Source organism: Rhipicephalus microplus, chromosome 1 (genome assembly GCF_043290135.1).
Source record: "Rhipicephalus microplus isolate Deutch F79 chromosome 1, USDA_Rmic, whole genome shotgun sequence".
Lineage (NCBI taxonomy): Eukaryota > Metazoa > Arthropoda > Arachnida > Ixodida > Ixodidae > Rhipicephalus > Rhipicephalus microplus.
The window spans coordinates 271,331,020-271,350,751 of record NC_134700.1 but is presented as its reverse complement, the minus strand read 5'-3'; the positions used below and the strand labels follow the sequence as shown (position 1 = coordinate 271,350,751).

Below are 19,732 nucleotides of genomic sequence, written 5' to 3'. Positions count from 1 at the left end.
GTTTTAAAGGGCCAGCAATTGTGACGATATTATTCGACACGCGGCTTCGGGTTTCCTGATGGAAGGGGTGCTCGGATATAAAGAGACACGGTTATAAACACACACACACACAAACACACAAGCGTTATCTATAGTGTCCCTTTAAGTGGAGGCAAAAAACGCTTCGCACGTCTGTGGGTCGTCAGACGCAAATGAAGGAAACACGTGCGATAAAATCAACCGGAAATTTTTCACTAGGGCTTTCCCCATATCCATGACGTTATATTTAAATGTTCAAACATCGTGTGACATATACGTGTAGAAAATAAACGAAACGCTGTAAAAGTTCACACGTCGCTCGGACGAGGACAACCGGCTGAACGATAATAAGCAATAAGCTGTTTTGTCAAAGTTTGTTTCGGAACAAGCTAACAATAATATATGACTCACCGAAATTCAAACTTTGTCTCTGACGTAACAACGGAAAATACCTACCCATAAAAACGACGTCATGGAAAACCCACCGTCGCGTTCCTGGTATACAGTACGTCCTATAGAGAAGTGCATACATTTGTCAGCCTTCCTTTCAAAAGCATGACTTTTAAATATAGGAAGGATATCTATTCCGATGCGAGGCTATTTAGCCACGAGCCTTCAGATGAGTCACCTCAGAGGGCCCACCCCTATTTTGGTTATCACTCATTGTCACGACGTGATCCATTGCCCACTGACAATGATTAGATAGATCGAATTGTATCGGATCTAAAGTTCAAGTTTAAAGCAACTTCGCTATGCTTTGAGCTTGGCCTATTCCATCATTCGGGAGACCAAAATGGCGGACGAGACGGTGATGTCACGAGCGTTTACGTCAGCGTCGCAGAGCGTGAGGACGCGTTCATTGGTTTTATGACTACTGAGAGACCGAACTGCGTCACAGTTTTACCACCACGTGACAGTTTCGGAGAACGGCTACATGGCGCTGCCTGCGTCACTGGAATGACCGAATACACCTTTTCAAAAAAAAAAAAAAAGCCACTATGCTGGGCTGCGCGCGGAAGTGGAAAGGCTGAAGTGACAGCTTCGCCAGTGCATTTAAGGTGGGGTCACGCAAATTATCGCGGCCCAGGAAGGACTACGGCGGCACCCAGGGAGCCATTTTTTAGAAATGTCTGTAGGTCTGATCTTGTTCAATTATTTAAGATCACGTTGATTTGCCTATTGTACGGTGTTCGGCTGCTGAGGCCGAGTGCGATGTGAACATGGCACCCGCATTTATATGGAGGCGAAACACCAGATGTCCGCGCACTGTCTGCCCCACCTAAATGATGACACTGTGCTATGCCAGTGCCCTGCGAATAATCCCATCTGATAGAACTTACCCGAAATCCTCCACTTCTGTACAACCCAGCATCTTTCGTAAACTAGGTGAGTTGATTTGTGACGTTTCAGTGGCTGCCAAGTCACTGCGCCGTCATAGAAAAGGAACACGCCGATACTGCCGCACGGGCAGCTCTTGAAGGTACACCAGAAGAAGCCATACCACTTTCGCGGACCGATGCTGCCAATAATCTTCGGCGACTTGCGCGTGAAATCACGTTTTCACTATGGTGCCCACCAAGCAACGAGGCGATAGTCAACACCACCTCTTTGATGGCTCTCCGCATGCCCACTGGGCTCGACCGAAGAGAAGCCACCCTTTTGATCGCTAGTGGCTAGAGGTGCCATTTACAAAGTCTTAGTCATTTATCATAGGAATGGCCGACAACGCTCTCTGCGATGCCTGTCGTTGCGAAGAGATGCCACACCACATCCTGTGCGACTGTCCGTTGTATGACATCCAGAGACAGTCACTGGCGCCCGTTCTTACGCGCATCGACAACAACAAATGTCTGTGGACACTTTTCTTTTCAAGTTCCCGAGAGAAGACATTGTAACCGAAGGCGACAAAAGCACTGTTGAGATTCCTACGCGACATGGACTTGAACAAGCGGCTGTAACAGCAATGTCACAAACCACGAAAGACAAGACTGGACTATGACTGAGTGTGCGCGCGTGTTGATGTGCTGTGTTTATCTCTCTTCCCGCCCTCTATCTTTCATATCCCCATCCCCCTCCCATGCACACAGTAGCAAACCGGTTGCCTATAGACTGGTTATCCTCCCTGGCGTTGTTTTCCTCCTATTTCCCTTCCTTCGGGCGTTGAATTCTACGAGTCCATCCATCTATCAATCAATCAGTTCGTCTGTCTATCCACCCATCTTTCCGTGCGTCCATCCATTCATCCATGAAAACCAACTACTTCATGCCGCCAGCTCAGTAATCTCAAGGGAACGTCTCCCTGTGGCTTCAGTAATATAATGTAACCATCCTACAGATACAACCTTCTGTCACCATGGTAAATAAGGAAGAGCATTATGAATTGCTACCAAATGAATTTAGTACAGCCTCAGTTAAACCCACTGGTGTTACGTTAATCTGTCACGTGATTGCTTGCTATCAGTTCACAAGCACATTTTTTAGTTTCTACCCAGTTAAAAGTGCAAGCTCATCAAGCACGCGTTTCAAAATGTATCAAAATATAGTTTTGAACCAGCTCAAAGGGGAGATCGTGCTCAAGATCATGATCTCAATAGGGATGCAAGAGTAACGCGGGACGAACATTAATCAATGCGTCGATATTCGGTGCCTATCTAATATTTGGACCCATTCAATGAACATTTCTTCTACCCGCTCAAATGTGGTGTTTCGCGCTGTTATAAGGGCCCTGAAGCACTTTCCCAAGCAATCGTCTAATGGCTTTACTTTAAGCGCGTATTGCCTCACAATTTGACTGGCGTAAACAAACAAACAAACAAAAAAGAATTCGTCAAGTGCGAGCCAGGGGCGGATCCAGCCACTCATTTTAGAGGGAGGTGGGTGATGGCTAAAGTAAAAGCAGAGAGGGAGCATGGTCATGACTATTTTTTTTTACTAGCATAAAAACCCCTTCGCAGCATACTCTTAATGTGTGCTTACAGCGATTTCACTCATTTGTCCTTATTGGTGATAAGAGGGGGACTGTGAGCACTGAATCAAGGGGGGGGGGGGTGCTGACAGGAGGTTTGTGGGAGCAATGACGCCTACCCCCCCCCCCCCCCCCCCCGACCCCCTCTGGATACGCCACTGGTGCGAGCGGAGTTAGAGATTTGTCGCATGCTTGAAGTGCTTTCTCTTTTCTATAAGGATGACGAGGGGGAAAGAAGATATGTCCCTCCGTCAGCGTGCGTCATGACCTTTAGCTCTTATTTTTTGGATGTAACGCGTGGTTTATTTCCTGGGTGAAAATCAGCACGCGGCAGGGACGTGGCGGCATTCCGCGGTGGCCGTGGTACGCAGCTGCCGATGCTAAAATCTGCCAAAGGCCGTTGACTTTGGGTTCACGGCGTGGTCATTTGGGTTATTCGCATCGTTTGTAAAGAGGTGAAAGAACAATGTCTATAGCTGACTTTGAGAATTTTCGCAAATTCCCGGCCGCCTGCTGCGCTGTTAATCTCTGGCGGACGTATTCTGAGGAGCCTCGACTACTAATCGACAATTACTGACCATGCCGAAAAAGTGTTGCAGGGCTCCTTTAAACTGTTTCAACGACAACGACCCCAACGACACCGATTTCAGCATTCTTCTTCCCTTCCTTTTTTACTGTTTTTCAAGAACGACAGATAATCGATGTCCTATTGTCCCAGGCACTGCGCACTAAAAGTGGCTGAAGTAATTAGGCCTTCTTTTCTCGGATCTGGTCTTGTCCATGCATTGATCCGCTTCTGTTGTCGTCTCACGGCAACGTAGAACGTATCTTTTAATTCCAATCTAAAGCGAGGCCATGCCACAACAAAGTCAATAGTGAAATAAAAGGACAGCACGATATAGACACGTAGAACTGTGGTGAGTGCAGTGCCTCAAAAAAGCGCGCGACACTTAAAGTAAAAACACGAACAGTGCACGCGCGCGAAACGAAAACCACAGGTGAAGACGACGACGAAACATCGGCGCGAGACGCTACGTCAGCCTCTATGCGACATGTTTCAGATGTTTCAGGGGCCAATGACTTGTAAACACGGCAACCCAGAAAGCACCAATGGGAAGCCAACGAGCCTGCCCGAGGAATGCCAGGGAGTTGCTAAGGGGGTGGTCGTTCGGAGAGAAGCACGGTATAGATGCAGTTCGCCATTGTCATGGTTTGCCTGGCAGAGCTCAAGAGTCGGAGCAGCCTGCATCGCTTGACCTCAACCTTCGACAGTCCAAAGAGCCACCAGGAACATACCGCAGCCACCAGGTCACGGTTTGTCCCGAGTCTTGTCTGTGGTCCCTGGTTTGCGCATCTGAGAAGAAGACTGCCTGCTTTCGTCGACCCTTCGTAGGCACCCGCCTACTTCATCATGCCTGCCTCCGTATAAACGTCACCTTGCTCTTCGTCGAATCCCTCCTACAACAGCATCCTCGTATCTGCTCGCCATGTACGTCCCCGACATCTCAGTAGTATATAGCACTCACCGGTGAGACTGTTTCGGTCAAGTTTGGACTAGGCTTGTCTATGCGTCTGCTTAGAGCTCTTTGCATAGGTTTTAGGATGTTATGACGCGACAGCGTTAGTAAAGGGCCAGTCAACAGGCTCCGAAACGCGCAGGAAAAGCTCGCGCATTTTTCCTGCGCGTGACCAACCTCCTTGTACGCGCAGCGACGTCAACTTTGGGATCGGCAATCGCTGACTTCATTACTCTTTGTTGAGACCTGTTTTTGACCAATCGACGAGCTGCGTGCTGCGTTACATCTCCGATCCCCGAGTTGACGTCGCTGCGCCTACAAGGAGGTTGGTCACGCGCAGAAGAAATGCGCGACATTTTCCTGGGCTGGTTGACTTCGGGGCTGGTTGCCTTTCGGGGCTGGTTGACTGGCCCTTTAAAGAGCTCGTTTCGCATAAGTTCCGGTGTCGGTGGTTGTGAGTGAAAAATCGAGAACGATGCAAATAAAAGCTGTAACGATAAAAAAATGATGAAGCACAGTGGTGATCGAATCATGGTTATTTGCGTGTCAAGCGGATGCTCTATACCGCATGGCCACACCTCTCCTTGTGAAAATTGTGAAAAGAAGCATACCTCTGCTTGGAAGTGCAGTGAAAGTAGCTTTCATGCTTCACAAACACATTTGCCCTATACATGCTTCACAGTGCAACATGAAATATTGCAGTAATAATGCGTGGTGCAAGCGTCCATCGCCAACGGGCGTCAGAATATGTGATTATCATAATGGCTTCGTGGTTGGAAGCCGGTACCCCTCTACAAAAGGCACACACGCTACTGCGCCTGGGTGTATAGCAAATTCGAAAAGGTTTCATGTGTTTGAAATACGCGCAAGGTACAGGATGTTGCTATCGCGTTCAACGCATACAGGCGAAGCTTTAGGGTCCCCTAATTTTTGTTATCATCAGTGCGTGTTGTGCGTTTCATGTTCGTGTGTTGTTTTGATAATGTGAGAGAAACAGAAAGCAGCCTCACCGTCTTTCTTACGGACGTTGTGGTCAATGACGCAATGAAGTCCGTCTAATCCAAATATTCTGAAGAACCTCATCACGGGAACAAATACAAATACGTCAGGGTTGGCTAAACATGAGCGCAACGCAGGTGTAATAATTGTAAACAGTAAGTAATCGGAAATCATGTTGGTGGGACGCACCAAGAGAGGGAGATGTCCTTTGCTCATAAGCGGTATTATTAAAGAAACGCCCCCAATCCGGGTTTACCGCATGTTCATCTTAATTTGGCACATACCTCAAAAGGAAATTAAGTATGCATGAGCTATCAAAGCTGTTGCTGTGCACGATTTCCAACTATGTTAATATGACGTATAGAAGGAGAAACGAAACCAAAATGAAAGAAAGGTGATGCGTACGGGAAGATGACTCGATAGAATGCATTGCTTAGCAAGTTGGTGCATTGTGTGAAAATAAAAGCAGAGGAAAAAAAAAGGCGCGAAGCAAGAAACAAACAAAAAGAAAAAAAACGGGACGGTCACGCATTATATAGTGACTTAATTATGAAGGAATTATTGTGGCACTCGCATTGTGGTGAAGGGGCGGAATGGTATAGAGGCCCGTGTGCTGTGTCATGTCAGTGCACGTCAAAGAACACCAGATGGTATAATAATAATAATAATAATAATAATAATAATAATAATAATAATAATAATAATAATAATAATAATAATAATAATAATAATAATAATAATAATAATAATAATAATGATGATGATAAATTCTTATAAAATCAGCTCATGCCGCATTATGCAGTACAATTACTATATATAATTAGCTGTGTGCGCAGACGTGCTAGTGATGCACGCTTTCTACGTTTACCTCAAATTCTTTCATAATTAGTACCAAGTGACTTTATTATTTCTTTTCGTTATTATTCTTTTTTTTAATCACCTAAAAACTCTATCGGAATGCTGTAAGAATTCTGCAGGCATGCCGACACCGACAGCTACTATAAGGCTACTATAAGACTTTCTGCAGAATGAGTATACCGATCACCAACTGGGTGGTAAGAGAGGTATAGTAGGAAGTTTTGTCACTTGCCTTCACGCATTCTTCGTCCCTAATGACTCATGGTCTGAAGAATTGCTGCAGACAGGCCGGAACATTCCGAGGTACTTTTTTTTCTTCTACGAAACATTTGCTTACGTAGTCCCAAAGAGAAGCATGTGTTCAATATATAGGTGTGCCTCACATAAAGGCAAAAAAATACCGGCTGCAGAGACAGCGATGCTCTTAGCCATGCGATGAGCACGTGTGCCAAATGTACAGCCATCGAAACGAAAAATAAATTGAGAATCTCTACCGGAGGGCGCCGTGAAGTTCATGCACGTTGAATGAGCGGAAATCCACTTGGGAAATTGATGCGCGTAAAGTTCTCCGCGTGATGCCCGTGACATTACATGCCCTTCAACAGCGATGACCTTTCCCGGCCTAAGAACTCGGGTTGAGCGCGGGGTCACGTTCTGACGTCACCGACGTGGACGGAACAACAGCCTGCGTATACGCTTGTATAAAGGCAATCGACAATTCTCGGGGCCGAGTTCGTGCTGCGACTCAGGACCGGCGAGAAGCAAGCGGAAGGATGGTGAGTATACACGAAATGAATCCACCGAGGAACGTGGCTACTGTGCGGTAGTTTAGTTTTAGTTAGTGTGGTGTAATCATTAGCGTAGTCTATAAACTTGGTTTGCATTCTGGCTTCACATTTCGTACTGCACTTGAAGAGACGGAGTTACTGTACCATACTGATATAACAGGAAGGTATATAACAGCTGTATCTTGCCGGCACTTAGCTACGGAGCAGAAACCTGGAGACTTACAAAAAGGGTTCCGCTTAAATTGAGGACGACGCAGCGAGTAATGGAAAGAAAAATGGTAGGTGTAACCTTAAGAGACAAGAAGACAGCAGAGTGGATTAGGGAACAAACGGGGGTTAAGGATATCATAGTTGAAATCAAGAAGTGGAAATGAACATGGGCCGGGCAAGTAGCGTGTAGACAGGATAACCGCTGGTCGTTAAGGGTAGCTAACTGGATTCCCAGAGAAGGCAAGCAGGTTAGGGGGAGACAGAAGGTTAGGTGGGCAGATGAGATTAGGAGGTTTGTGGGTATAAATTGGCCGCAGCAAGCACAGGACCGGGTTAACTGGCGGAACACGGGAGAGGCCTTTGTCCTGCCATGGACGTTGCCAGGCTGATGATGATGATGATGACTGATATAATATTGTTACGAGTAACTTCTTTAATGATCTATTTACAGCGCACAGAACTCGACGAGTAAGATGGCGCCAGACCAGCATCCAACGGAAAAACCCACTTCGTCCTCCTCTTTCTTGCAGCCGTGTTTAGCCGCATTTTCGTATCATAACCCCCGGCGGTAGAAGCACCGTCCCGGTGCTAAATTTACGCAGATGATGTCGAAGGACATGCCAAGAATTGCGGCAGTTCCTCCATCGGCGACTCGTACAGCTCGGTTGAGGGCGGGCGTGACAACTTTTCTAAGTCGGCGGCGAAGGTTAGCACTCATAATGGACACATGCGCGCCAGTATCTATCAACGCACTGACACGAACATTGTCGACAGTAACGTCCAAAAGGTTCCGGTTCGTTGTTAACGTTAATCGAGGATTTCTTACGAAGGTCGTCAATGCAGCTCCACCTCCAGAAGCTGCACGGCCTAGTTTTCCGGTCGGAGATGCTGCGAATAGGTCGGGGAGGCAGCACGGCGTTGTGGGGGCGACCGGGACTGACGACGAGCAGGGGACGGTGACCGGTCGTAGCGAGGTCTGCTGAGAGGTGCTGTAGGAGCGGAAAATGTGGTCGGCGTTGATGAAGAAAGTGATGGGGACGATTGGCGAGCAGAAGTGGTGGGATACTGAGGTGCATAATCGGACGGTGGAGCCCAGCGGCTGCGGCAGTGACGTGCGATATGACCAACGCGTCGACAGTTGAAACATATGGGCCTATCATCAAGGGTACGCCATTGGGACGGATTGCGTTGTATGCGAGGAGCAGAAGGGGGACGAAAAGAAGGTGCAGCAGAGTATACGGCAGGTACAGGATGTAGGCCGACATTCGATAGCTCTTGACGAACGACGGCTTGTATCAAAGAAATCGTGGTCGGGGAAGGCGTAGGCGTCGGTAGTGGCGTGGCTACCGGTTGTGCTGCCTCGACCTCTCGACGAATGATGCGTGTGAGGTTGTCACATGGAGGGGCCTGGTGGATGACGTCGTCACACGAAGAGGTGGCCGCTGTGTTCGGAAGGCGCACGATGTTTTGGGCTACACGGCGGGCTTTAGCTTGTTCGAGACGTCTGCATTCTTTAAGGATGTTGTCGATGCTCGAGATGTTGTTAAAAACCAGCAGGTTGAAAGCATCATCGGCTATGCCTTTCAAGACGTGGTTAACCTTTTCGTCTTCGGACATGGACTGGTCGGCCTTGGAACAAAGGGCCAAAACGTCAAGAATGTAGGAGACGTACGATTCGGTAGAAGACTGGGCCCGTGTGGCAAGAGTCTTCTTCGCAGCGAGCTGACGACCAGATGAATCGCCAAACAGGTCACGTATCTTTTCTTTGAAGAGATCCCAGCTCGTTATGTCGGCTTCGTGGCTTTCAAACCATGTTCGGGGAGTGCCGTCCAGGTAGAAAAGCACGTTGGCGAGCATGAGCGTGGGATCCCAGCGGTGAGTTGCACTGACGCGCTCGTACCGCTTCAGCCAAGTGTCGAGGTCGATCGTACCATCACCGGAGAAAGTGCCGGGATCCCGGAGGTGCGGGAGTGTGACGTAGGTGGTGGCTTGGACTGACGAGGGCGGCGTAGAGGAAGTACCAGCAGTCGAAGCAGTCGAAAGCTCACCGATGGTGCGACCGCTGCGCGTCTCCATCGAGGTACAGGGGTCGTCCACCTCCACCAATAATGTTACGAGTAACTTCTTTAATGATCTATTTACAGCGCACAGAACTCGACGAGTAAGATGGCGCCAGACCAGCATCCAACGGAAAAACCCACTTCGTCCTCCTCTTTCTTGCAGCCGTGTTTAGCCGCATTTTCGTATCAATATCCTTTCTCATGTTATGACTCAGCCCCGCCGTGGTGGTCTAGTGGTTATGACACTCGTCTGCTAACCCGAAGGTCGCGGGATCGAATCCCTCCTGCCGCGGCTGCATTTTCGATGAAGGCGAAATTGTTTGAGGCTCGTGTACTTGAATTTAGGTGCCCATTAAACTACGGATTCTCTCGTAATCTTAACCTCCCTGTCCTTCCTCATTTATTCCTCCTCCTCCTCCTCTCGTAATCTCATCGTGGTTTTGGGACGTTAAGCCCCATACATTATCATTAACTTTACGACTCTGTTACGCCTTAGTTCAATACCTAAGCACTGATCGTAGATGACATGAATAGATAGTATAGATAGATAGATCATTTTATTGACAGGAAAAGTGGATACGATGCCGTATCTCTCTGTCTAAGGTTTCGCTAGTTATCCAGTGCACGGCCGATGAAAGTAGCTCCCTTTCTAAAGGCTATGCACGTCTAAGTTACCTGCGACCATCATACTGGCCACAGGATGTATGTGGGAGTGGCTGCAATGTGCCCCAAGTTGCTATGTACTGTTGAATTCACACTCTTGTAGTTTAATACACGGGCATGCAGATACATGTGGGACATTAGGAGCACTTTGTGAACATACAGTAAAGCGACATTTGGAGTTAAGGCACTCGGAATGTTTTGTGCAGAATCTGTACGTTTCGTCTTGGAACACAGTGGCTTGAGGTTATCCATTTCACAGAGGGTTTAGATATGAAAGATAAGAAGACGAGTAGGTGGTGTTGTCTATCGGGAAGCATGCCGTAGAATGCGATGAATATGAATGTAGTCAGCCCACTGGCGGCACATACCGCTGCTGAATAAAAAGAAGTGTCCGAGTAATTAGAAAATTACAATACTGTAACTGACTGTACGCAAGTAGTAACAAAGGTACCAGGAAAGTGTGTGGTGCCTATTGGATGCACCGTCTAAGAAAAAAAAAACTACTAGCTGCACAAAATAAAGAACCTTCCGTGCCTCAAGAGACGCAATGAAACGCTCCTTGTTTGATTCACGAAAAAAGGAACCACAGGACGTTACTGTGGGAAATGGCGCGAGTGGTTCGAAAATTCAACTTTCACCTGGTAAGGTTGCGCGGACAGCGTATTTGGAATTGCTGGTACCGCATCGCACGAAAGAGTGAAAAGCAAGAGTGCGAGGAGGACGCCAGCGCCATTGTCACGATTGTCAGCGCCTCTGGAGGTGACGTGCTGGTGACGCAGCGACACCGACTAAACTTGCACACCTGCACCTCGATGATTTGATTGATTTGTGGGGTTTAACGTCCCGAAACCACCATGTGATTATGAGAGACGCCGTAGTGGAGGGCTCCGGAAATTTTGACCACCTGTGATTCTTTAACGTGCACCCAAATCTGAGTACGTTGGCCTACAACATTTCCGCCTCCATAGGAAATGCAGCCGCCACAGTCGGGATTCGATCCCGCGACCTGCGGATCAGCAGCCGAGTACCTTAGCCACTAGACCTGCACACCTGCACGCAGCTCTTCCATTGTCCATCTTCGGCTAAGCGGCGCAGCCCCCACCACAATGCATGGTAAGGAGGGACGAGGTTGGGGATACACAATAGGGTAGCGAAGAAAAGACTTCCGTTGGGTGCTCGAGCTGCCTATTCATACGACGCGGAAGCCTCGGAGAGGGTATTGTTAACTCCCCCAACATTGCCTGCTTCTTGGTCGTTTGAAGCAAAGACATGGGGCAAAGACATGGGGCAAAGACATGGGGAGAAAAAGTAGACAAAGAGTGTGGCGGCAGGTTGTGGGTGCTTCCGTACGATGGAACAGCCGGAAAAACTCCGCACATTACATCGCGGGACATGCGAGCGTCACCTGCACGTCACCTACAGGCGTGCACGTCACCTACAGAGTGGAACCAATAGCGCGCGAGCAACCCTGACGCTGACGCTGGCGTCCTCCTTGCACTCTTTCTTTTCCCTCTTTCGTGACCCTCACTTGACCCACGGTTAGACGTCACATGTGACGTCATTGGAAAAGCGATCGGCTTCAACTGGCTACGCGTTTTCAAGCGACTTTGAGGTCAAGTGAAAAAACAAAAAAAAAAAAAAAAGGACGGGGTTGGGAGAGACGAAAGCAGGAGGGGAAGGCGCATTTTGTTTCTATCCGGATACGTCACAGTGTGACGTCTCCGGTGCATTAGCTGCTTTCTTCCTGTTTTAACCACGCTGCGTGCCCTGTCGGATCCGGTAAAGGAAGCCCGCTTAATCGAAGTTACTCCTCTGTGGCGTTCGTGGACGTATAATGTGTCGTTGTGTAGGTATGAGAGTAATGGGTCTTCTCGGGTGGGGGTGCCAAGTGTGTTGTGTATGGGGAGCCTTCATGAACGGCTGGTCATGTGGACGCCCTGTTGTGTGGCGGGTGGCAAACATATTGAAGAACATGTTTGCCGGCATTTGCTCGTATGGCTATTAGCGTCATACACTTTACATCAAAGGGATATACTGAAGTATACAGGTCTACAGCCCGGAGTTTCCCGATGGCCTTTCGGTTTCCTCGCGGCTTCTTATTTTACACACATACGCATAATACATGGCGCCCTCTGGCGCTATGTATCTAGATATCTAGTAGTTAGCCCACACTTAAAGGGGCTCTGCAACACGTTTTGAGCATGGTCAGAAAACGCTGCCGATCGGTAGTAGAGGCTCCCGACAACACGCGAGCCAAATATTACGGCGCAGCACGCGGCCTGGAGTTCACAACAAATTATCAAAGACCAGCTAAAAAATAGCTTTCTCTTTTCTCGACAAATCACGGAATTAAGCCGAGTAAGCCCATCTATCAGCCATTGACTGATTTGAACATGGCGCGCTTGGTTGTTACAGAGGTCGCCGCGAGAGGCCGTCACTTATCCACGCATGCGCGCGCGATCGCACTGAAAAGCCGCGCATTCAAAAAAAAAAAAAAGATGCTCAAGGTCACAAGGCGCGAGTGACGTTTTTTGTTTGCACTTCCCATCCCTCCCAGCTCAGCCACAGAACACCTACCAGGCTCAGCTTTCAACGCTTTCATCTGGACGAGAAAAGAGAGAATGTGATTGCAGGGTGTGACAAATCTTTGTTACTCTGCTCGTACTGGACGGATTCTTAAAGTTTCTGTAGCGTTAAATTTGTGAGGTAATACGCTTTTTCAGTGAATTACTTCCATGGTTACTCAAAAAAGTGTTTCAGGGCCCCTTTAGGCATTTCACCTTGACGGCTTTGAATGTGCGAGAATTTTGGCTCTTTCAAAATAGTGGCAATCAGAAAACATCATCAGATCAGTCCAGAGCGCGCCTTTTTGGTGTTTTAGACAAATGGGTTAACAGCGATGTGTACTGTACTACCTTCCGCACGGCAACACACGACTCGCATGTGAGACGAGCACTCGCTCTGGTCCCTTGCCTAGCTGATCGATCTGAAGGTCGTGGGGCAAAATCCGTGGCGGTAGCATTTTCGATGGAGCCAAATATGTTTGAGACCCGTGTGCTCAGATTCAGGCGCACAGCAAATAACCCCATGTGGTCGAAATTGCCACAGCCCTCCACTATACGGCGTCCATAATAATCTTATCTCCTTTTGGAATCTTAAACTCTGACAAACATTATTACCATTCGCCCGAGTTGCGACGAGGTGTGAATTGGTGCAACGCGGAAGAAAACGGGGTACCGCGGCGCAACGGAGCAAACTAGGCCAGTGTTTCTCGCTGGCATCAAAACGCTTTAAGGCCTCCGAGACTGCGAACCTCCGAGGTCATGCTTTAAGTGCTTCATTTGCCGAATCGTTCTGTATCGGCGTTACTGGGCGTAATGCAGCATTGCTGCCCTTGGCCGATAACAGATGGCGGCAACACACCGCCCCGACTATAGTTACTGTATGAAGTTACTCTTCAGCCCCGCTTAGCCTCTCTAACAGAGAAGCGTCCCGCGAGAGAAACTGTGTGACAGACATTAGGCACGTTCGTGCAGCGTCGTGTGTTTGCCTTCTAAACTTTGTCGAAGAGCACCGGGTGCTCTTTTTCACGGTCCCATAGATCGTAGGTGTGATCCCCAGCGGCAGAACGTACTTATCATTTTTTTTTTCATCCGTTAGTATCCATTTATCAACGCCATACCTTGACGGAAATACGTCACTGAAGTCCTGGTATACCCCGTAATAAAGCACTTTCGTGTTAGGTATTACGAAGAGTTATCACACAAATCATCCCGACCTGAGACTCTCCGCAACATGAGACTCTCCGCAACATTAGCAAAGCAGTTCATCGAGCTTTCTGAGACTTAAAAGTGAGCGCAGAGCTCAACAAGTCTGTAGCGAATAGGTATGATCTCGGCAACGGAGTGTCTCGTACATTGCTGATGGGAGAAATTTTTGGCTGTGATGCCATCATGAACGCGTTGACTTTGTAAAAACTCTTCGGCGATAACAATGACGCAATGCGAAAGTATGCCTTAAATGCATTGTATTCGGTTCAACTCACGCTCTATACGTATTCAATTAGCTTCGCGTCCAGCGGCGCACTGTATTGTGTGAGCTGTGCCACTCCGACAGATACAAGCACATCGTTTGCCGTTTGTCTATATACAGGTTGCCGTCTTTATCTACTTTCAGAACGCTTTAGCACGGAACATGTGTCCCGTTTCCGCGTCGCTGCCCGAAGTGCTGACGATATCGAAGCTGAAGAACCGCACTGCCCTGGTCACTGGCGCAGGAAGTGGCATCGGTCGCTGCGTCTGCGAAGCGCTGGCAGCCGATGGCGCTCGGGTGGTGGCTGCAGACTGCAATTTGGACTCCGCCGTCCAGACTGTGCTTCGCTTGCCCGGAGGTGAGCACGCCGCTGTATGACTAATTCGTAAGGCGAACGTAGTATGAAGGAAAGACATCTACGTCAGCGTAGTTGGTAAACTTGATGCAAACGCGCGACAATGGCGTGACTAAGACGACGAGAATTTCGGAGATCTGACGTGGAAGAAGTCAATATTTAGAAATCAGCCTCTGATACTTCCGTACTAGTTGAGTCACCCGTATCGCGAGTTGGGACTGTATATTATACTTACAGCATGTATGGTTTGCAACGGATAGTTTCATGTAAAACAACGCTGGGGATGAACTGCGAGAAGTGGTCGAGGGCATTAGACCAAAACTGTAAGAGTAAGCTTGAATACTAGTGTGGCGACAACATAGATGGTGTTTGAAAGCTTGCCAAGAGAACACGAATTCATGAAGACAGGAACAAGAAGTGGTAGACAAGGGCAGAGATTTGCAGTCAGCCTGTATATATGCGAAGAATCTGTCTTAAGGACACGTTTACGTGTATATAAGTGAATCACTCACCTAAGGCTCCGATCGTCAGAAGAAATCTTGAAGATGAATAAAAATAGGTCAGAGCGTATTAGGAACTCGACAGTAGAAGAAATCCGTACGGCAGTTTCAGCGACGTGGTCTCGTCTTCTGACCTTAAATTTCAGATAACGTAGCGTCCTGACCCCGCCGCGGTGGTCTAGTGGCTAAGGTACTCGGCTGCTGACCCGCAGGTCGCGGGTTCAAATCCCGGCTGCGGCGGCTGCATTTCCGATGGAGGCGGAAATGTTGTAGACCCGTGTGCTCAGATTTGGGCGCACGTTAAAGAACCCCAGGAGGTCAAAATTTCCGGAGCCCTCCACTACGGCGTCTCTCATAATCATATGGTGGTTTTGGGACGTTAAACCCCACATATCATCATCAACGTGGCGTCCTGAGAGTTTTGGTTCTTGCAGGAACAGCACGCCACCATGCCTGTCATGTTGACGTTGCCAGTGAAGCGTCGGTGACGTCTCTGTTCAATAAACTTCGCAATTGCGCGGATCTGCCTCCGGTGAGCATTGTTGTGTGCTGCGCCGGAGTATCAAGAAGCGGCAGAGTCGTCGACCTGAAGCTAGAGGTGTTCGAGCAAATGATCGACGTGAATTTAAAGGTAACGCCCACATTTTTGTTCGCCCGGTCGCTGTAACGTCCCGTGTACCTTCAGAGCAGCCTTTAGTACGTGATGATTACGATCATGCATGATGGTGATTACCATGAGAAACTATTACTAAAATGAGTGTTGAAAAAAAAAATCATTGAACTGACATTGAATGTTGCAGCGCACAGCTGCGATTGGCCGCTTTCAGCATGTGTAGAGTAACCGACTTTAAACCAGCATGAGCTAGATTAGTTTGTGCTAGCCAACGTTGGCCAATGCTGGCAGCAACTTTTGTTCATCGAAATGCCGCCGCCACGGCCAGCATTTGATGCGGTGACGCTCGGTTTGACAGTCGAGCCTCATGCATGGCCACTGGACGACCACAGGCACGGCGATGATGAAAGTTGTACAAATGCATTATAGCGTGTGGTTAACCTCTTCTCGTTGCATACGCATCCATACCCGTGAAATAGCTGAATCTACATATGTCATTTTGTGCGTCTTTTCGACAGGGAACGTTCTTGACAGTGCAAGCGGCAGTCAGCGAGATGCTGGCGCGAGGCGTGGAACAAGGCTCCGTGGTGACGGTGTCCAGCATCGTGGCCCAGACGGGATTGCGATACCACAGTGCTTACGCGGCTTCAAAGGCGGCCGTCATCGCCTTCACCAAGACGGCGGCGCTCGAGTTGGCACCCCACGGCATTCGCTGCAACGTCGTTCTGCCGGGCATAGTAGACACCGCCATGACGGCCGGCGTTAGCGAGAAGGACCGTACCAATGTCAGCGCCCGCACTCCACTTGGTCGCCTGGGCCGACCCGAGGAGATCGCCCGAACCATCCGGTTCTTGTGCGACGAGGCGGACAGCTCTTTCATCACGGGAGCCTCCTTAGAAGTCACCGGTGGCCTTCACATGTGACCACCGTCGGAGACGCAACGACTATGGACGCTCGCGTAACAATCTCGTACCTGACCATCATCAGCGCGCATCCATTGCAATGGCAGAGGGATAAGCAATGACTTTTTTTCGATGCCCAACACCGCGTTGAGATCGATTCCGGGCACGGCCAGCAAGTCCCATTGGGACTTGAGTGCATACACGCATGGCAGCTGAGATTTTCATGTGCAACAAGCCAGATTGTATGAAAAAAGGCGGAAGTTTAGGGGAAGCTTCAAGAGACTACATATTCGTGAATATGGGATGTTGCGGGATCCGACGTTTCCACAAGCGGATCTCCCTTCTTGAAGGCTGCAGCTGTGCCTAATGTAGTTGCGGCCTTGAAGTTGACAGGTCCGCTTGTGGACCTACCGGTTGCAGCCTTGAAGTTGGCAGGTCCGCTTGTAGAAACGTCGGATCCCGTGACAGCCCATGTTCGCGAATCTGGCATTTCTTAAAGCTGCATTGTAGAATCACATGCATACGACTAGATATCATAACTGTGGGTTTCTGGCCTTATGTGTACTGGTTGTTTTTTTTGGTATTTGGTCTGTCTATTTAATAGACACCTCCTCTTCGCCTGCTTGGACAGACACGAAATCCAACCTTCAGGATAGCGGAAGTGCTTCAGGCCATAGAGTTCTTCTAAGTCTCGGCCGCCGCACAAGCTCCTTAGCATCAATTTCATAGGTTATAACAACGTACCAGACACCGAGAGAGAAAGATAGAGACTACTTATTGACTCCTTTTGCTGGCTTCTATGTACCCGTTGGCGTGTTATATACTCCTGACTCGTCAGGCTGTGCGCGTACCACCACGGATGTCCGGCACAAATAATATTTAGTAAAACACCACGATTTCTGTTGCTTGCGACAAAAGTGCAAGCACTAAACGTTAAACATTTTTCTCGCTGTCACGAGGAAGAGGACATGCGCTAGAGGGGCGAGTAACATGAAAGGCACATATATAGGTGTAGAACGATGCTTCGACGATTGCCCGAAAAACAAGTGTTACCAGAACATATCTTTTCGTTTGCATTAGAACAAATGTTGTGTTATGTTCGCACGTTTTATATCTTTTATATATTTATTCTTGCCCCGTCGCGGTGGTCTAGTAGCTAAGGTACTCGGCTGCTGACCCGCAGGTCGCGGGGTCGAACCCGGCTGCGGCGGCTGCATTTCTGATGGAGGCGGAAATGATGTAGGCCCGTGTGCTCAGATTTGGGTGCACGTTAAAGAACCCCAGGTGGTCAAAATTTCCGGAGCCCTCCACTACGGCGTCTCTCATAATCCTATGGTGGTTTTGGGACGTTAAACCCCACATATCTATCAATATATATTTATTCTTATATCTATTACGAAGGTATATATGTAATCATACTTTTGTCTTCTGTAGATGAAGAACTGTGTATGTACAACCAATTGATTGATGCAGTCATATGCACAACATCGTACTTACTCTCTGCCTTTCGATAAGCTTGCGCACAGTCAGGTCAGAAATTTGACATATGTGCCTCATGCGCTAACGGTGAATTTGTCGGCTCATGATCCCTATATGTCCAGCTGAGAACTATAGTCCTTTCCTCAGTGGCACAGCGCAGCCAGCCGGCCTAAGATATGCAGCGAACTGTCTTGTCTTTCTGTCTATTTCTTCCTGTTCCTCCCTAAAAACTGTTTCTCCTGTGGATTACTAAGCTAATTGTGAAGTCTCGTCTGGTTACGTATATACAAAGTTTCAGCGCTAGATGCCCACAGTATGCAATAAAGCCGTGTAAACCGTGTAAGCCATGTAGAACATTTTACCATGCAATAAGAAGCAATAAACCATGTAATAAGCCGTGTAGACCATTTTAAGTGCCTCGGACTTACTATATCCAATGATCTAAACTGGAAAACACACATAGATAACATATGCTCCTCGGCTGAAAAAAAAAAAAAAGCTCTGGTACTTGAGGCGAAACTTAAAACTTGCTCCAGAGCAAACTGAATTAACTGCGTACTTAACGCTTGTTCGTCCTACTTTTGGGTACGCGAGCGTCGTCTGGGACCCCTTTAAAAACAACCTGATAGAAAGAATTGAAAAAATCCAAAGAGCCGCAAGGTTTATCTTATCAAAATACCGATCAACTGATTCCGTAACCGAGATGATTAATAAATTAAACTTGCCTTTACTTGCTCAACGCAGGAGGATAGCTAGATTGAAAATTCTGTATCTTATTCATCGTAACTGGTTTAATTTCAATACCCAGAAGTATACAAATCAGCGAGTGTCCCGAACAGTCAGAAGCAGCCACCAAGAGCATATTCTACCAATTCCAGCACGAATAGATTCACATAAATACTCGTTTTCCCACAGAACAATCAAGGAGTGGAACTCACTGCCACATGAACTACTGACAGTAGACAATGTAAGCACATTTGAAACTGAGATAACCAAACTTTTCACTTCGACTGCAGACACATAGCCTATACATTGCGGATTCAATTTACCTAAAAAAAACTGTTGCTTCTATTGTTGTATAAGAGCTGATTCCTTCAGCGACCACGGAAAAAATTGATGGTACCAGGATTTAAAAGTGTCTATAGCTCTTCTTGCTTGCATTGTACTTTTTCTATCATTGTATAACGTGTACTACTGCATTGTGTCTTTTGCGTGTACTGTACCTTTAGTCTGTCCTCGATTGCGACTGCATTTTTTTCCCTTCTTTTATTACATATCTTGTAACACAACCACGCTGTAACGGCCTTCAGCCAACAGTATTGATAAATAAAAAAAATAAAAAAATATATAAAACTTGTTACGACTGCACTCAAACGTTTCTGTCTTATTTCCTACGCTGTACTCGTGCAACATATTTTAAGAAATTATTTTCGACATTCACTAAGAGGAGTTCCACTCACAGCTTTGTGCTATACGGAACATCCTCATATAGGTATATATTCCCATATTCATGTATACGCACAATGTTCGTAAGCAAATGGTGATGAAGACGGACAGGTTAGCTCCGACTACGTTGTTGAGAAAGTGAAATGAAGCCACAAACATTCTACAACGGTAGCAATATACTGGTAAAGTTGGCGGTTCGGAGTGATATTCATGCGCAAACCATCAGGATAACGTGCATCTTGCTGCTTCAATAGTTGTAATTTGCTTAAGCAGGCGAAAAATAAAGTAAAGTACTTACATTGAAGCCGCATGTAGTCTACGCTATAT

General features: G+C 47.7%; 1 protein-coding gene across 1 annotated transcript; it reads left to right on the top strand.

Annotated features, from left to right (window-relative positions):
• Positions 1–6,981: 6,981 nt before the first annotated feature.
• On the top strand, positions 6,982–19,327 carry LOC119165009 ((3R)-3-hydroxyacyl-CoA dehydrogenase-like). The gene is made up of 4 exons (XM_075894578.1): positions 6,982–7,133; positions 14,255–14,468; positions 15,400–15,596; positions 16,097–19,327. Exons 1-4 carry the CDS (start codon positions 7,131–7,133, stop codon positions 16,499–16,501), a joined length of 819 nt encoding a protein of 272 aa, XP_075750693.1. The 5' UTR covers positions 6,982–7,130; the 3' UTR covers positions 16,502–19,327.
• The last annotated feature ends 405 nt before the right edge of the window (positions 19,328–19,732 follow it).